At 38.8% G+C, this 13909-nt stretch overlaps 1 protein-coding gene across 1 annotated transcript; it reads right to left on the reverse strand.

The window, feature by feature from the left end:
• Window positions 1–8781: 8781 nt before the first annotated feature.
• TIMM21 (translocase of inner mitochondrial membrane 21) lies at window positions 8782–13906 on the reverse strand (the record flags this gene model as incomplete). Its single annotated transcript, XM_010167220.2, has 6 exons — window positions 8782–8874; window positions 8969–9074; window positions 10936–11009; window positions 12364–12461; window positions 12562–12624; window positions 13822–13906. Coding segments are annotated over 6 exons (519 nt in total), but the record flags the coding sequence as incomplete, so codon positions are not given.
• Window positions 13907–13909: the final 3 nt, after the last annotated feature.

A 13909-nucleotide genomic window follows, 5' to 3' on the forward strand; every position in this document is an offset into this window, starting at 1 on the left:
CCCTTTTCACCTCCATCCCACTGGGGGGGATCAGCCAGGTGGGAGCCTGGGTGCTGGCCATGGTCAACCTGCTGTAGTGTGGCTGTGGGCTGGAGAAGGTGAGGGTGTCCCAACCCCAGCCAGAGGGACAGGGGTGCCTGTGCTCCCCTCACACCACCACCTCAGGTAAAAGCCTGTACCAAACTATATACAGCAAGCTGTTATAGAGATGTGTAAATATTCATACTTGCCATATATGACAGCTAAACCTGACATTTCCTATCAGTTTAAAATCCCTGGTACTTTCTTTATGATGTACTGTGTCATCTCCTTCGTGTAGACAATTATAAGCTTACTTACTAAGTTTTTTCCATAACTGTTATTATTTTTAGGTGGATATTTAAAATGAATTGCAGTAATTTGATACTGAATACTGGGAGGATATAAACCTTTATCTCATCCACAGCAAACAGAGGCTTCCCAAACTGAACTGCTTTACCAAAACAGGTACCTCTGCTTATTTCTTTTATTTGTCAAGTTACAAAAGTTACTTGATGACCTATATGAGATGAAGGGAATAAAATTTATTCCTCCTAGGACAACCACAAGACTTTCAAACAATTTTTTTTTCCATTTCTTTCCTTTTACTTGCAAAATATTTTTGCTACATTTTCAACTCTTAACTATATATCATTATTATGAAAATCTAAAAATACTGAATTTGAATACAGGAGGGTATTAATTCACATTGTTCTATAATTCCTACAGATTATTTTACATGATGCAAAGAGAGTAAAAAACCCCTGACAGTTTACTAAGAAAAAATATTAAATACTTCTGCTGTTCAGTTATTTACAGTACTGTTTGGAATAATTGTTTCATAACCTTTGGTATATTATATCATAACGACAAATGTTCCCAGCTGCCTAAGAAGAATGTGCACTGGAGATTTACTATTTTCTATTCTGAGCAAGTGAACATCTCTTTGGAAACCAAGTCTTTTTTTTCCCCCCAAAAAAGAGAGGGGAGGTCTTTTTGCTTTAAAATTTCTGTTTTTCCAGTGCCAACTGTATTCTAGATCTTTAAGAAGACTTCACAACCTCATATACAGAGGCCAGTTATCAGCCCTTACTGTCATCTTTAAGCTTGCTCCTTGAAACTTTTTATCCTTTTTTTTTTGGTAATTCTTTGTGCTTTTCTTATGTATTTTCATCAGCTTACAGGCTGTAATGACTCCTAAAAGCAGGTTTTGACTCAAAATGTGCCCCAAATGTTTTTTGGACCTAATCTTTAACAGGTTAGGTTGCTGACAATTTACATATGGGAATGATCGCATGAGTATTAGGATGGATGGCATCAGCTGAGAACAAAGTGAATTGAAATTAATAGTGAAAACCTCTAGCACATCTTCGTTGTCTTTTTGTTTCTGCAGATGGCATGTGATACAATAATTGTCTTATTCACATTCCTGTCTTCTCTGCTTGTTAAGTGAGTTTCTTGAAGTTTCTTATATCAGATATGCATCTATTTGCAACTATTAACATGATCATGACTTCATTACCTAAACTGGTTGTTGAAATTTGATTTCCATGCTGGAATTATTTATGTATCAAGGTCATTTTTAAACTCAATCAGTCATGCACAACAACATTTCTCTTTCCCATCTACAATCCTATTTTCTTTGCATGACCTACTGTTTAGTCATTTTTTGATATTTTAAAGTTTTCACAAGATTAATTTCCTGAAGGTATATTTCTTTTTGTCACGATACAGCAAGCATACATCAGACCTAGACTCAAATAAAGGTCATGTAGATGACAGAGTAACATTATTATTCCCACAAACCAGCTCTAAGGATGTTGGCTGCCTATACTATATACACAATTTTTGGCATCCACAAAAGAGAGGGCAGAGACGGGAAAGTGAAGAACAAGTTGCACACCTACATCAAATACATTTTGAGTAGTCTGCCATACAATGTTTCTGGAAAAACAGTGTTTCACTGGTGAGTGACTTATTTTCATTTCCTAAAGGAGAACGGCATTTTGAACATGTATGTCTTTACTAATTCTGCAACAATCAAAACTTTGGAAAATGAGTTTAATTTCCATGAAAATGTCATTGTTTTGGCTTTGGCTTCCTAGCAGGTTTTTTGTTGTTTTTTTTTTCTTTTTCCCCCCACAGCTTTACTAACAATAACATGACCTTTTTACATCAGAAAGTTACTGCCATATGCTATAATTTTGTGCTTTCACAGAGAAAAAGATGAAAGAGCTTTAAAAAGGTAAGACTGAAATGTTTATTTTCTGTATTTACCAAAAAGTGAAGCTGAACCTTCCAGTTACTTTGCTTTCTTCCCAGCCCAGTGCCACACACTGAGAGGATGGAGCAGGCTGAGCTGCTTGCTGTGCAGAAGGAGCTCTGCAGGGCTTACCCAGGGAAGTGGGAACAGCTTCCTAAGGAACAACAGCTAACAAGCTAACAGGCTTCAAAATTACAACTGGGGCGTTCTAAAACATCATGTTTGAGTTGAACACAGTTGTTCTCCTCCAGAGCGAAACTACCACCAGGCAAAGTGGTATTGTGGAAGAGATCAATGTTCTCTATTCTCTTTCTCTTGCTGGACTAATCTTCTTCAACCAATTTTTATGATTGTCCCCATATATTTGCTTGCTTTAAACACGATTTGAGAAAATAATTTTTTAAACATGGATCCCAGCTTGGTCTGTAGGGACCAACAGAGCTTCAGCCTCACAAGGAATATGGAAAGAAGTAACTAGTTCCCACAAGACTTCTGTGCTAGCAAGAACCTAACTCATTTTTCTGCAGCCAAACTACCTACATATAAAACTTTAATACCCTTGAAATCTCATGGACCTTAAATAACCTCACTGGTGACAGCTATCTAGCTAGGAGGAGGACAATAAATCAAGCTTTGAAGTTCCTTTTTTTTTTTTTCCTTCACTGAAGAGATTTTACTAGAAAAAACATTTCCAAAAGCTTTCTTCCACTGATATTTGAAAGCATTTGAGCCTTGTGTTTGTTATTTGTCCAAATTAAGAACACTGGTATATCTAAGCCCAGGCAAAGGTGGATTTCTTCTGCTACTTTTTATTTTACCTTCATTTTGTCAACAATATTGTCAGCTTTTTCACAAAACAGGAAAAGTTATTTCCTTTAGAGCTGTGTCCCTGCATTCCAGAAATACAAAGAAAAATACCCTTGTATATCTGTTTAGCTAGTGAGGTGATGCAGGCAGTAAAACGAAAATCATGAGGAACACTTTATGGACTGAGGACATATCCTGATAAACAGTACTTCTAGACATAGACAAGATGGGAAGGGCAGGTTTAAATGGAATATTGTTTTTCAGTACATTTTTAAGGTAATGGTATTTAGGGCTAAATAGTTTTTTTAAAGAGACACCAGTGAAGATCTCACTACCATTTGGCTTCATGAACATTTTGTGTGTATGCCCATCCCTCTTACTGTTGCATTTACCCATTTTGGTAACAGGGCTTGAAAGCAAAGGGTACTGATGGAGCATAATACTTATTGGGCACTTTGGTTATTCCACAGAAAAGGCATCTTTAAAGGAAATATCTACATGGTCTCCTGAAATTACAGGAGAACATTTCTAAAGATACAAATTCTATTTATGTGGCCTTTTGCAAAGAGGAGAATAACCAGCACATGATAACAGAAAGACCACCTGTGTTACACAATTCATCCAGGGGTCCAGCCCATGTCACTGTTTATAAATATGTGAATGTCAGAAGCTAATTACAGATACTGAGTTCTTTTCCCCCTTTCTCTGCAGGAGTGATGATGTTGAGGGAAGCAGCCAAAAGAAAAGGAGATTGTCAGCAATAGGGCTGCATGTATTACAGCTCCTCTAGTCTGTGAGTAACTTTTAGACCTAACCATGATAGGGTGTGTAATGCAATTTCAGCAAAGAGGAGGACTGAAGGCACCCAGGAAGGGTTCTGCACCCCTTCCCATCAAGGGGCAGACTGACTTGACTTGCTATGTTCCTTGGATTCCCAGAAAATAAAAGGAGGTTAGGTAAGTGTGGTGGGTTGACCTTGGCTAAATGTCAGGTGCCCACCAACAGCTCTACCACCCCCCTCCTTGGCAGGATGGGGAGAGGAGAAAATAAGATGAAAAACAGAACCAAACTTGTGGGTAGAGACAAAGGCAGTTTATTTTTAGGTGGGTATTTAAAATGAAATGCGCAAAGCCGTGCACTCCAAAGAGGAACAAAATATTTATTCTCTACTTCCCATCAGCAGGCGATGTCTGGCCACTTCCCGGGAAGCAGGGCTTTCATATGCGTAGCAGTTGCTTTGGGAGGACAAATGTTGTAAATAACAAATGCCCCCCCTTCCCCCTCTGTTCCCCTTGCTTTTATTTCTGAGCAGATGTCATAGGGTATGGAATATCCCTTTGGTCAGCTTGGATCAGCTGTCCTGGCTGTGTCCCCTCCCAAGATCTTCCTCACCCCCAGCCTACTGATGGTGTTGGGGGAGGAAGAAATGGAGAGCCAGCCTTGATGCTGTGCTATCGCTGCTCAGCAGTAACAAAAACTGGTGTGTTATCAACACGTTTTTAGCTACTAGTAGAAAAAACAAAACTCTGAGGGCTGATATGGGGAAAATATCTCAGCCAGACCCAATACCTTAAGCTTTAGTTCAGAAAGAGGAATTAGCAGTTCCTGGAGATAATTATAATTTACATTTATAATAGCAATTTTATTTTTTCCACTTTTTAGAAGCAAAATATTATCCTGCCTCTCTGGTATTCTGTTATTTACAAAGCAGAACGATATACAAAGATGATTTATATACAATATACTCCTCCACTTTTTCCCAGCCTGTGAGATGTATTGTTTGTTACACAGCATATGGAGGGTGCCACTGCGGCTGTGGATCCTGCTGCTTCGAGCAAGTGTGTTCACCTACCTGTTTTCTTGCAACTCCACAGGAGAAAGACAAGTTGTGAAAATGACAACAGTACACTCCATGCAAGTACAGGATGAAAAACATTTTATTTATAACCCTGTCATACTGGGGCTGCCCTAACCAAAAATAAGCTTTAAAGTAATCCCCTGACTTGTTTCTCTGGATTTTCCAGTTTCTTGAAAGGCAGTGCATCTCCACATCCATCTCTGTCTTTTAAATGATAGTCATGTCCCTTCCTTATTGCCAGTTATGGTCTATCTCCATTCTTCTCATACACATCTGGACTGGACGACAAAGGGCCAGACAGAATCATTATGTTGACTTTGCTATGACTTCTTCTCACACCCGTGACTGTAGCATTTATTCCCAGCTAGGGAGCACAATAGTGAGCCTGACACAAATGCCCAGGTATGAGAAGGGCACTTAGTGAAAGAAGTATGGTACGACAGCTTTACAGGTAACTTTAAAAACTTCTATTCTCTTGTCTCAAAGGGACCAACCAACCAGGGATCTGATTTCCAAACAGTTCTCTCATATAACCCTTGAAATACATTACATTTCCATGTATATTAGGAAAAAAATCTGAAAAAATCTGTAAAGCTGGTTGCAAATAATTAGATTCTTAGTCTGTCTTCTCAGGCTGAAGCCAAACATGCACATTAACCCCAGTAGCCAATTCTTGCCATTTTACCACAAGCCTGACACAGAATTTCATGTCCTGCACTGCTGGAAAAACACCATTGTGTGAGGTCACAAAGTTTCTAGTCCTGCCAGTTTCTTTCTTCGGTGCAAACAAGGCTCTAAACCAAAAGTAAACTTAACTGCTGGCCTCTTTGCTGCACCTATGCCACTTACTATAAGAAGTTTTTTACATCTTGCTTTAGGAAGTACTCCTTTCTCCAGCAGTGAAGCACATTGAAAACAAGCCACAGTTGGATTAATAAGAAAGCAAGCCTGGGATGCAGAGTTACAGGAAAAAACCTAGCCTGTCAGTTCTGTTGTTGACATGGAGGTTTACAATGGCTTTCAGGCATCTAGACATGGTAGAAACTCATGAAAGGTGGGCAAAACTAAATATTACATTTTCTAGATTAAACTGTGTATTTTTATATAGCCTTGCTTTGTAAAAGGTGGAGAATGATTACATTTTTATCAGGGTAAAGTATGGGCTTAAGGCTAGTGATCTTAGTATTAGATTACAAACTTACACAGCTTGCGGTATTTCTGATGTGCTCTGACAAACCTGCTCCGTCTCGCATTCGTGACAAAGCTCTTGCAGAGATGGTTTTCAGCAGCAACCATGGTATGACACATACTTATAGAAACTGGACATCAGTGGTGGCAAGTAAACGTGGTATGTAATGCAGCAGGTTGCAATGAAACAATGAGGGCCTCAGATAGTTTCTTTTTTTTCTTTTTCTTTTTTAACTGGGTTATAAATCACACAGAATCACACAGGATTGCCGAGATGGGAAAAGACCTTTAAGATCATCGAGTCCAATCATTAACCCAACACTGACAACCATGTCCCTAAAGCACTGTGTCTAGATGACTCTTAAATATTTATCTCCAGGGGTGGGGACTCCCACCACTGCCCTGGGCAACCCATTCCAATGCCTGAGAACCCTTTCAGGAAATAAATTCTTCCTAATACCCAATCTAAACCTCCCTTGGCACAACTTGAGGCAATTTCTTCTTGTCCTATTACTTGTTACTTGGTTGAACAGACCAACCCCCCTACCCCTTTACACCCTCCTTTCAGGTAGTTGTAGAGAGCAGTAAGGTCTCACCTGAGCCTCCTTTTCTCCAGGCTAAACAACCCCAGTTCTCTCAGCTGCTCCTCATAAGACACATGGTCTAGACCCTTCACCAGCTTCATTGCCCTTCTCTGGACATGCTCCAGCACCTCAATGTCCTTCTTGTAGTGAGGGGTAGGTTGGTCAAGTAGGTTGGTTTGAAAATTTCTTCTGAACCAGAAGTTTTGGCAAGTGTAATGCTAGGAATTGGGAAGAGTCATAAGCATAAGTTGTAAATCAAAAGGTATTATTGACACTACTGCTTTCAAGAAAATAGCATGAAGAACAATGACAGTCAATTGCTTTTGTTATTTAAAGACACCTTTCCAGATAGATATCAGTGATATCAATAACTGTAGGTAAAAATAAAAAAAAAATAAAATAGTTTATCCAAGTTACTTCATGGTGATGATATCAAGTACCACAATTTCTCAGACTTAAAATAGTGAGCCGCCAACATGGACTTCCACAGCTTTTGACTACGTGTAAAGTTGTGGGCTTCTTAGTCTTGACAAGCACCCGTTGAGGGATGAAAGCAAGCAGACAAACTGGTAACTGCTGAAACTAAGGATATGAAATCACTTCAGTCAGTCCCAACTAATCTTCCAGGTTTTGTGAGAATCCCTTTGGCCTGCACAGTAGGAGTCAGTTACATTGTATACAGCATAAAAACTCCAAAACACCTTGTAGTTAACACAGATTGACATTGGTGGCTGCTCTGCTCGCAAACCTGGATGAATGTGTGATTCCTTTTAACTGAAGTTTCAAACAATATGAGGATCTAACTGAAGTCAAGGTTGTAGCGCTTAATATAAAGCAAAGTTATCCAGATGTCGCAAAGTTTTATGTTTAGTTTTTATGATTATACAAGTTAGATTACTGTGAGACTGATCAACAGGATGGCTAAAGTCCAGTGAAGTATTACTAAAGGTCTATAGATGGTATTTGTGGCACTGTGTGAGGGGAATATTCTGTGAACTTCAGACAGTTCAAATGTACCATTAAATGAACTCGTAATACAGGCTGATAACATCAGCATTTGCTGAATATAGGGATAATTAACTATTGAAATAAAAGCTCTTAACATATGACAGGCAACTACAGAAAAATGCATTACTTGGTGTTTAAGAAAGTGGTTAAATCTAAGAAGATAAAGCTTGAAATTTTTTGGTTGCTGTTGCTTGACAGATGAACACGACAGAGTCTGATTGTTCATGCATGTGGTTATGCTTGCTATCTGCCATGTTGCATTAAGGAAGAAATTCAGGTGAGAAATCTGGTCATGAGTTGAGCTTTTGAGTTTGGGTAAGCCTATTATGAATCTGATTCCCAGAAGATTTAGATTAGTTAAGTTCATACAAAAACAATGGGCAGTGCTGAGCAGCTAAAACACTGTCATTAGTTATTGGAGCAGAGTGGCACATGTTGGAAGGAGCAGCCAGAAACGCTGTTTTGTGTGCTGTTAATCGATTTAGAAGATACTAATATTGAAGCCTTTATCTTCAGTCATTTGCCAAGCATGTGTGCCTCTACAATCCATATTCTTATATGCCTTTGGGCGAGATCCCCTTTGCATCACTAACATACATTCTTATTTTACCTTCTTACCTACACAAAGGCATCCAGAATGAAAACAGTGAGTTTGTCTACACTTAGAATATCACTTCTTTATTGCAGGGCTAGTGGGAAATCCAAGCAAAAGAAGACAAAAAAGCTCCCCATCCAAACCTAAAATCTTGGAAGACTCAAGTTTTTGGGTGCGTAGAAACATTATCCAGCATAAAATTGTTTATTTTGAGACATTATTTTCCTATGTCAAAAGTACTTGCCATAAGTGATGGCTCTACTATATTTCATTGGCTTCACTTCAAATGCTGTATCTGTTATTATGAAAGACCTTAATGGAGGCCCTGAGAAGCTACATCCTGTAACACAATCCCAAAGCTGCAAGAGACAATTGAGAACACCAAACAATTCATGCGTAGACTGGCTACACCAGTATCATCCAACACTCAAAGAGATGAGGCAGCAACTTTGGTCACTGGCTATCTGTTGTCTTCTATGACAATGGTTCTTCTAGGGTAAGTGTCAACATCCACAAATATGTAGCGGACCTCAAATCTTCCTCTCTCAGGATTCTGTAAGGAAAACAGTTTCAGGCTTTGTTTTTTTCTCTCCAGTAGTTTAAGTTCATGATTAAGCTTGGCAGCTGTATCAAGCCATTGCACCTACCTCTTTGACTTCCACATGGACTGTTCCCCGCTTGCCTGGTTCAGAGCCCTCAATATAGAACTTCAAACGCATATGTTTCAGTCCATCCTTTACATATTCAACGTGACTAAAACCAACAAAACAAAACACCAACCCACCCAGCAAGGATAAATATTATTTGCTAGTTAAACTTCAAATTTAAACTTATTTAAATGAGCTATTTAACTATTTTTTGAGAAAGTATATTCCAATGCAGTCCTTGCGCTATCATGGCTTCCTTCTCTGCTGCTCCTCCCAAGCTTTCCCATGAGTGTATAAGGAGTAGCAGAGTTAGAAGAAAGAACTAAGCAGCAGTTGAGGATTAATAGATGAAGTGCTTAAATGTCCTCACCCCAGTCCTCCCTTCAGAACTCAACAGTAATCCAATGGCTGAAGATTCTGGAATTTCCTTGTATTTATTCTCAAGAACCCCCAGATTCAGAGCCTGGTATGTAGAAAGGAGCATCACCAAGACCACCAGAGGGTTTTTTTAGGCACTTAGGTAAGTTACCACGCCAAAAGACACAAAGAATGTTTTGTAAACTTAATTATCAGGTTGATTCAATCACACCAAAGCAAACAGATTACTATATGCTTTACTTATTTTGGCAATAATTTTGTTCTACTGAAGTTGTGTAACTTTGGCACTGATATCAGATCTCCAACCTAAATGCTGCTACTTAGACTGGAGTTAGGTTACGCTCAAGTATTAGATAATTCCCAATATAGTTTAAGGTGACATGCTGTGTGACAGAGAACAAAGATGAATGAATAGCCTTAATGCAGTAAAATCCCATTCAAGGTGTTCATAGGGAAAAAAAATCTGTACATTTTTGAGACACTGAAGGTCATCCTTATACTGCATACTCAAACACTACAATCTTATGAAGTCCTTAGCTCAAAAATTTATTTAAAATACTAGACTTTCAAAATTATGGCAATTAAATACTAGGAAAGTTGATAGTACATTTACTTATTTACATAGTTTGTTTTACAGACAGGTGCTTAAGATGTTTGTGCAAATCCTTTTCACTTAGCAGCTACTTTAAACACTTTTTCACGGTCTAGTGAAAAGATAAAACTTCCACCAGTAGAAAACACCTTCCTCTGGAAAAAAAAATTTCAATTTCATGGTGCAAGTTGTGCATGAGGGCTTATGTGTCCCATCCTATATGAAACCTCCCTGAATAAATTAAAGTCAAAGAACCCTATAGAGACAAAGCCCCTGCTGAGTTATAGTACAGGGAGGATTTACATTTTGTAAGAATTAGTTTTGTTGTTTCCCCCAAAAGGAGAATAGTAAATAGACACACTCATGAAAGGTTTAGGTGAGAGATGTTCTGTTAAATACACAGTAGAGATGTGTCCCCAAGTACCAAAAGGCAATATAAGAAATGGGCAGTCAATACTGCCTATCAGCTTGGGACAATATAGGCACGGTAGTGACTACAGCCTGTACTGTCAGACCCAGCCTAGCTTTAAATAGAGCAAGCTGGATTCTTGAAAGTCTGAAAGTTGAGTACCTCCTGCTCTGTCTGACCTGAAAGAACTACTGCTTCAAAAGGAGAAAAACTCTCAAAAGAACAATTTTTCAAATTTCACTGTATCTGAGGGTTTCATACTGCAAACTTCAGATTCGTGCTGTAGGCCTCTGTACTACTCTCTTCAAACTTGTCCTATTTTTTAAAGGGCCCAGCTCTATGTTTACTGCGCTGACCACTGCTTGTTTTGAGGCACTCAGAATTGGCATTTTACAATGTATGTGCACTGTATTTAGTGGTATATGCCACATAAGAGGTACTGCAAAAAATTGCTTTCATTTTCACTCAAAAGTGACAGGGTACGTCACATACAGTTCATTAATCTAGATCTAACTTGCTGTGATGCGACCCGAAATGTCTTTGCTGTGCGAAAACTAGTGTCTGTATGGGGCAAACACCAAAGGGCACCTGACAAGCTGTCGTCTTCCTCTTCTTGTTGCCTCCCCGTAACCTTTAATAGATTCACCGAAAACACCAATTATCTGCAAGAGAAAAGAGGTTTGAGTTGTAAGAAGGTATCACATTCAAACAAGATATTCCAGTATCAGCTCAGGCCCCTGCTGTGAATGCATTTTCTATCAACAAAATGCCCCTTGTGAATCTGATGTGTCAAGAATAGAAGAGTTTATGAAAGAAAACAGTGTAGGGAGAATTCCTCTGTATTTCAGTGCTTTTCTTTACAGTCACATATTAAATGTCTAAAATAAATCCTACTAATGTCTTCCATTTGTACCGTCCTCTGAGATTATGACATTTTAATCTCTCTTCTCACTGTGCATTTTATACTTTACTGACATTTTGTGTAAAAAGGAAAAAAAGGCACGAAGTATTTGCTCATGCCTCCTCCAAGAGAATACATTTCAAAGTTTAAAGTGCAAATGCACTCCCCTTCATGTTACCTAAAAATCACTACTGCTTAAGAAATTCAGTATTTTTTTTGTTAAGATCTATAAAGCCAGACCAAATTAACCTAGTTTTAAACTTACTTTAAAGTTGGTTAGAAAGGGAGGGTGGTTTTTACTATGTAAGTACTGCAGAGAAGTTTTAATTCTATAAACTTGTTCCAAAGCAGTCTGCATTTTTATTCTAGTGACAACTTGTCACTTCATTTCTAGGTTATCCTCAGTGGCATCTGTGGCAACCTTGTCTGAAAGCTATTCTATGCATTTCTTGTTTCGCCTGAAGTAGTGGTTTTTAGAATGTAGTTTTGGATTGATTTTTGTTTACATCTAGCTATCTTATGTGACTGTGTGATGACATGGCTGTTCTTTTTCTCTTTTCCTGCTAGCCATGTTTCAAATGAAGAGTTTAAATTCCCAGATACTTAGGCAGCGCTTCGCAGAATGACAGAAGCCTACTGAAGTGTCACAACAGAGTAACTGTGCTGAGGAAAGGCAGCAGGTTAGATCTACAAACCGTAAGTGGGATCAGTTGTCTCCCTGACCTGCAGAACTCCTTAAGTACTATATCTAGTAGGCACTCAAGTATGTCTATAAGATTTTCTGTATGAAGACACAAGCACATGCTCTGAAGGGGCAGACACCATATTTGCATCAGTTGGTATGCTGTGGTGCACTCACCTAACTTGGATTTTAGCAGGCTAATTCACTCAGGCTCAGAGATTGCACTGACTTGTCCTAACAGAGGCTCCAGATTGGAGCTGACCCACCTCTAGCCAGCTAAAAGCACAGGCAGATCTGCTGGTGTTTGCCTGCTAAGCACCATGTGGGTCTTCCCGTAGCTCTGCTTGTGAGATTTCTTGTGCAAACTTTTGACTCAAAGAGAGACAGTAACTACTGAGAAACAGAAACTTATGGCTAAGGTTCAAAAACCAACCTCAGGGTGAGATCTGCATTTCTCCAAAGCATCTCCATAGATCTTACTTGGACTAGAAGAAGAGAACAGCTCTTTAAAAATCACATAGAACAAACCACCTGTAACAGAAACAAGCAGCAAATAGAATGAAAACTAATCAAACCAGATGGAATTAATGCAAAGTGTCTTCTGATAAAGAACATAATTTAAAAAAATAACCTGTAACACCAATTCCAACAAGCACCACAATAAAGTAGGTAAAGTCTCTTCCTGCTTCTTTCACTGAAATAGACAGAAAACAACGCAGGAGTTACCACAATGGACAGTATGACTTGCATAGCTTTCTTATAGAAATGCTCTTTATAACATTTTAGCAGAAGAAAAAATTCCAATAACAGCTTCCATAATGCCTCATCACTAAACAAAAAAGACCGTGGAATGTTTCTTATGTTGTGCAGGACATATTCATATCTGTATTAAGCCTTATTTCTATTTTATTACTAGGTGTTTTCAAGACCCAGAATAGCCTTTACTATTACTTTTCATGGAGCATGAGACTTAGTTTATTTAAGAACTAATGAGGTATTTGGCACTGCAGTATTAAAGCTACCACATAAACCCACCATCATTTCAATCCTTATGCAAAGAAAGGGAAAAGTAAATATACAAAAGTGTAAGCTTATAAATCACACACACTGAAAATAACTGATTCTATGAATTCTCAATCAAGTGACCAACAAAGAGGGTTATTAGACCAAAATATGTATTTGATTTGTTAACACTGCCAACTGCAGTTTATCTGATTATTTTTTTAGTTTTGATCTAAGGTACTAGTAAAAGTATCCATACACACTCGAAAAAAAGTAATGAGATTCTCTGTTACAAAATATTTTTCAGAACTTGGAAAGAGACTACTAATTTAAGTAACTTTCAGTGAAGAAAACTTTAATAACCATTTTCCCTGCAGTCTTCTAATCAGTTGAGGATGTTCTAATTTAGAATTTCTGAGGTTAATTATGTAGTAATCACTTTCCACTGAAATGAATGAGACCAGCCAATGTGACAGCCATCGTATAAACCAGCAGTACATGTAGAGCTTTGATAACTTTGGTGGGAGTAAACTTGCTTTAACAGCATCAAGATAGGTCATGTGTGGCAGGTTTTCCTTTTGAAAAGGGCAATGAGAGGCTATGACATCTTATCCCTGATGTGACCTAAACACTAAATCAACAAGGTGTTTGGAAGAAGCCACTTAATTTCTGTTCTGCTCGTGCAGTACATACACTGAAAAGTACCAACTGCTGCAAACAACAGGATGTGGAAACAAACGGGCTTGTTGGTTCTCTGAGAATTGCGGGTTTTTTCAGTTCCTGAGTTTTTGGGGCTCCAGAATCTCAGCTGCACCAGTAACTCTGTCCGTGCCAGCCTCCCTCCGCAGTGCACAGCGTTCCCCTCACGAGTGGCCACAGCCCGCCTTACCTTTCTGAGCAGCCGACAGCAGAGTTTCTTCTCCCCGGCCCCTCTGCACGGACACACCTTTGCTGTCGCCGGCAGGTTTCTCCGCTCT

The sequence above is a fragment of the Antrostomus carolinensis genome, unplaced genomic scaffold, assembly GCF_000700745.2.
Source record: "Antrostomus carolinensis isolate BGI_N321 unplaced genomic scaffold, ASM70074v2 scaffold19534, whole genome shotgun sequence".
Classification (NCBI taxonomy): domain Eukaryota; kingdom Metazoa; phylum Chordata; class Aves; order Caprimulgiformes; family Caprimulgidae; genus Antrostomus; species Antrostomus carolinensis.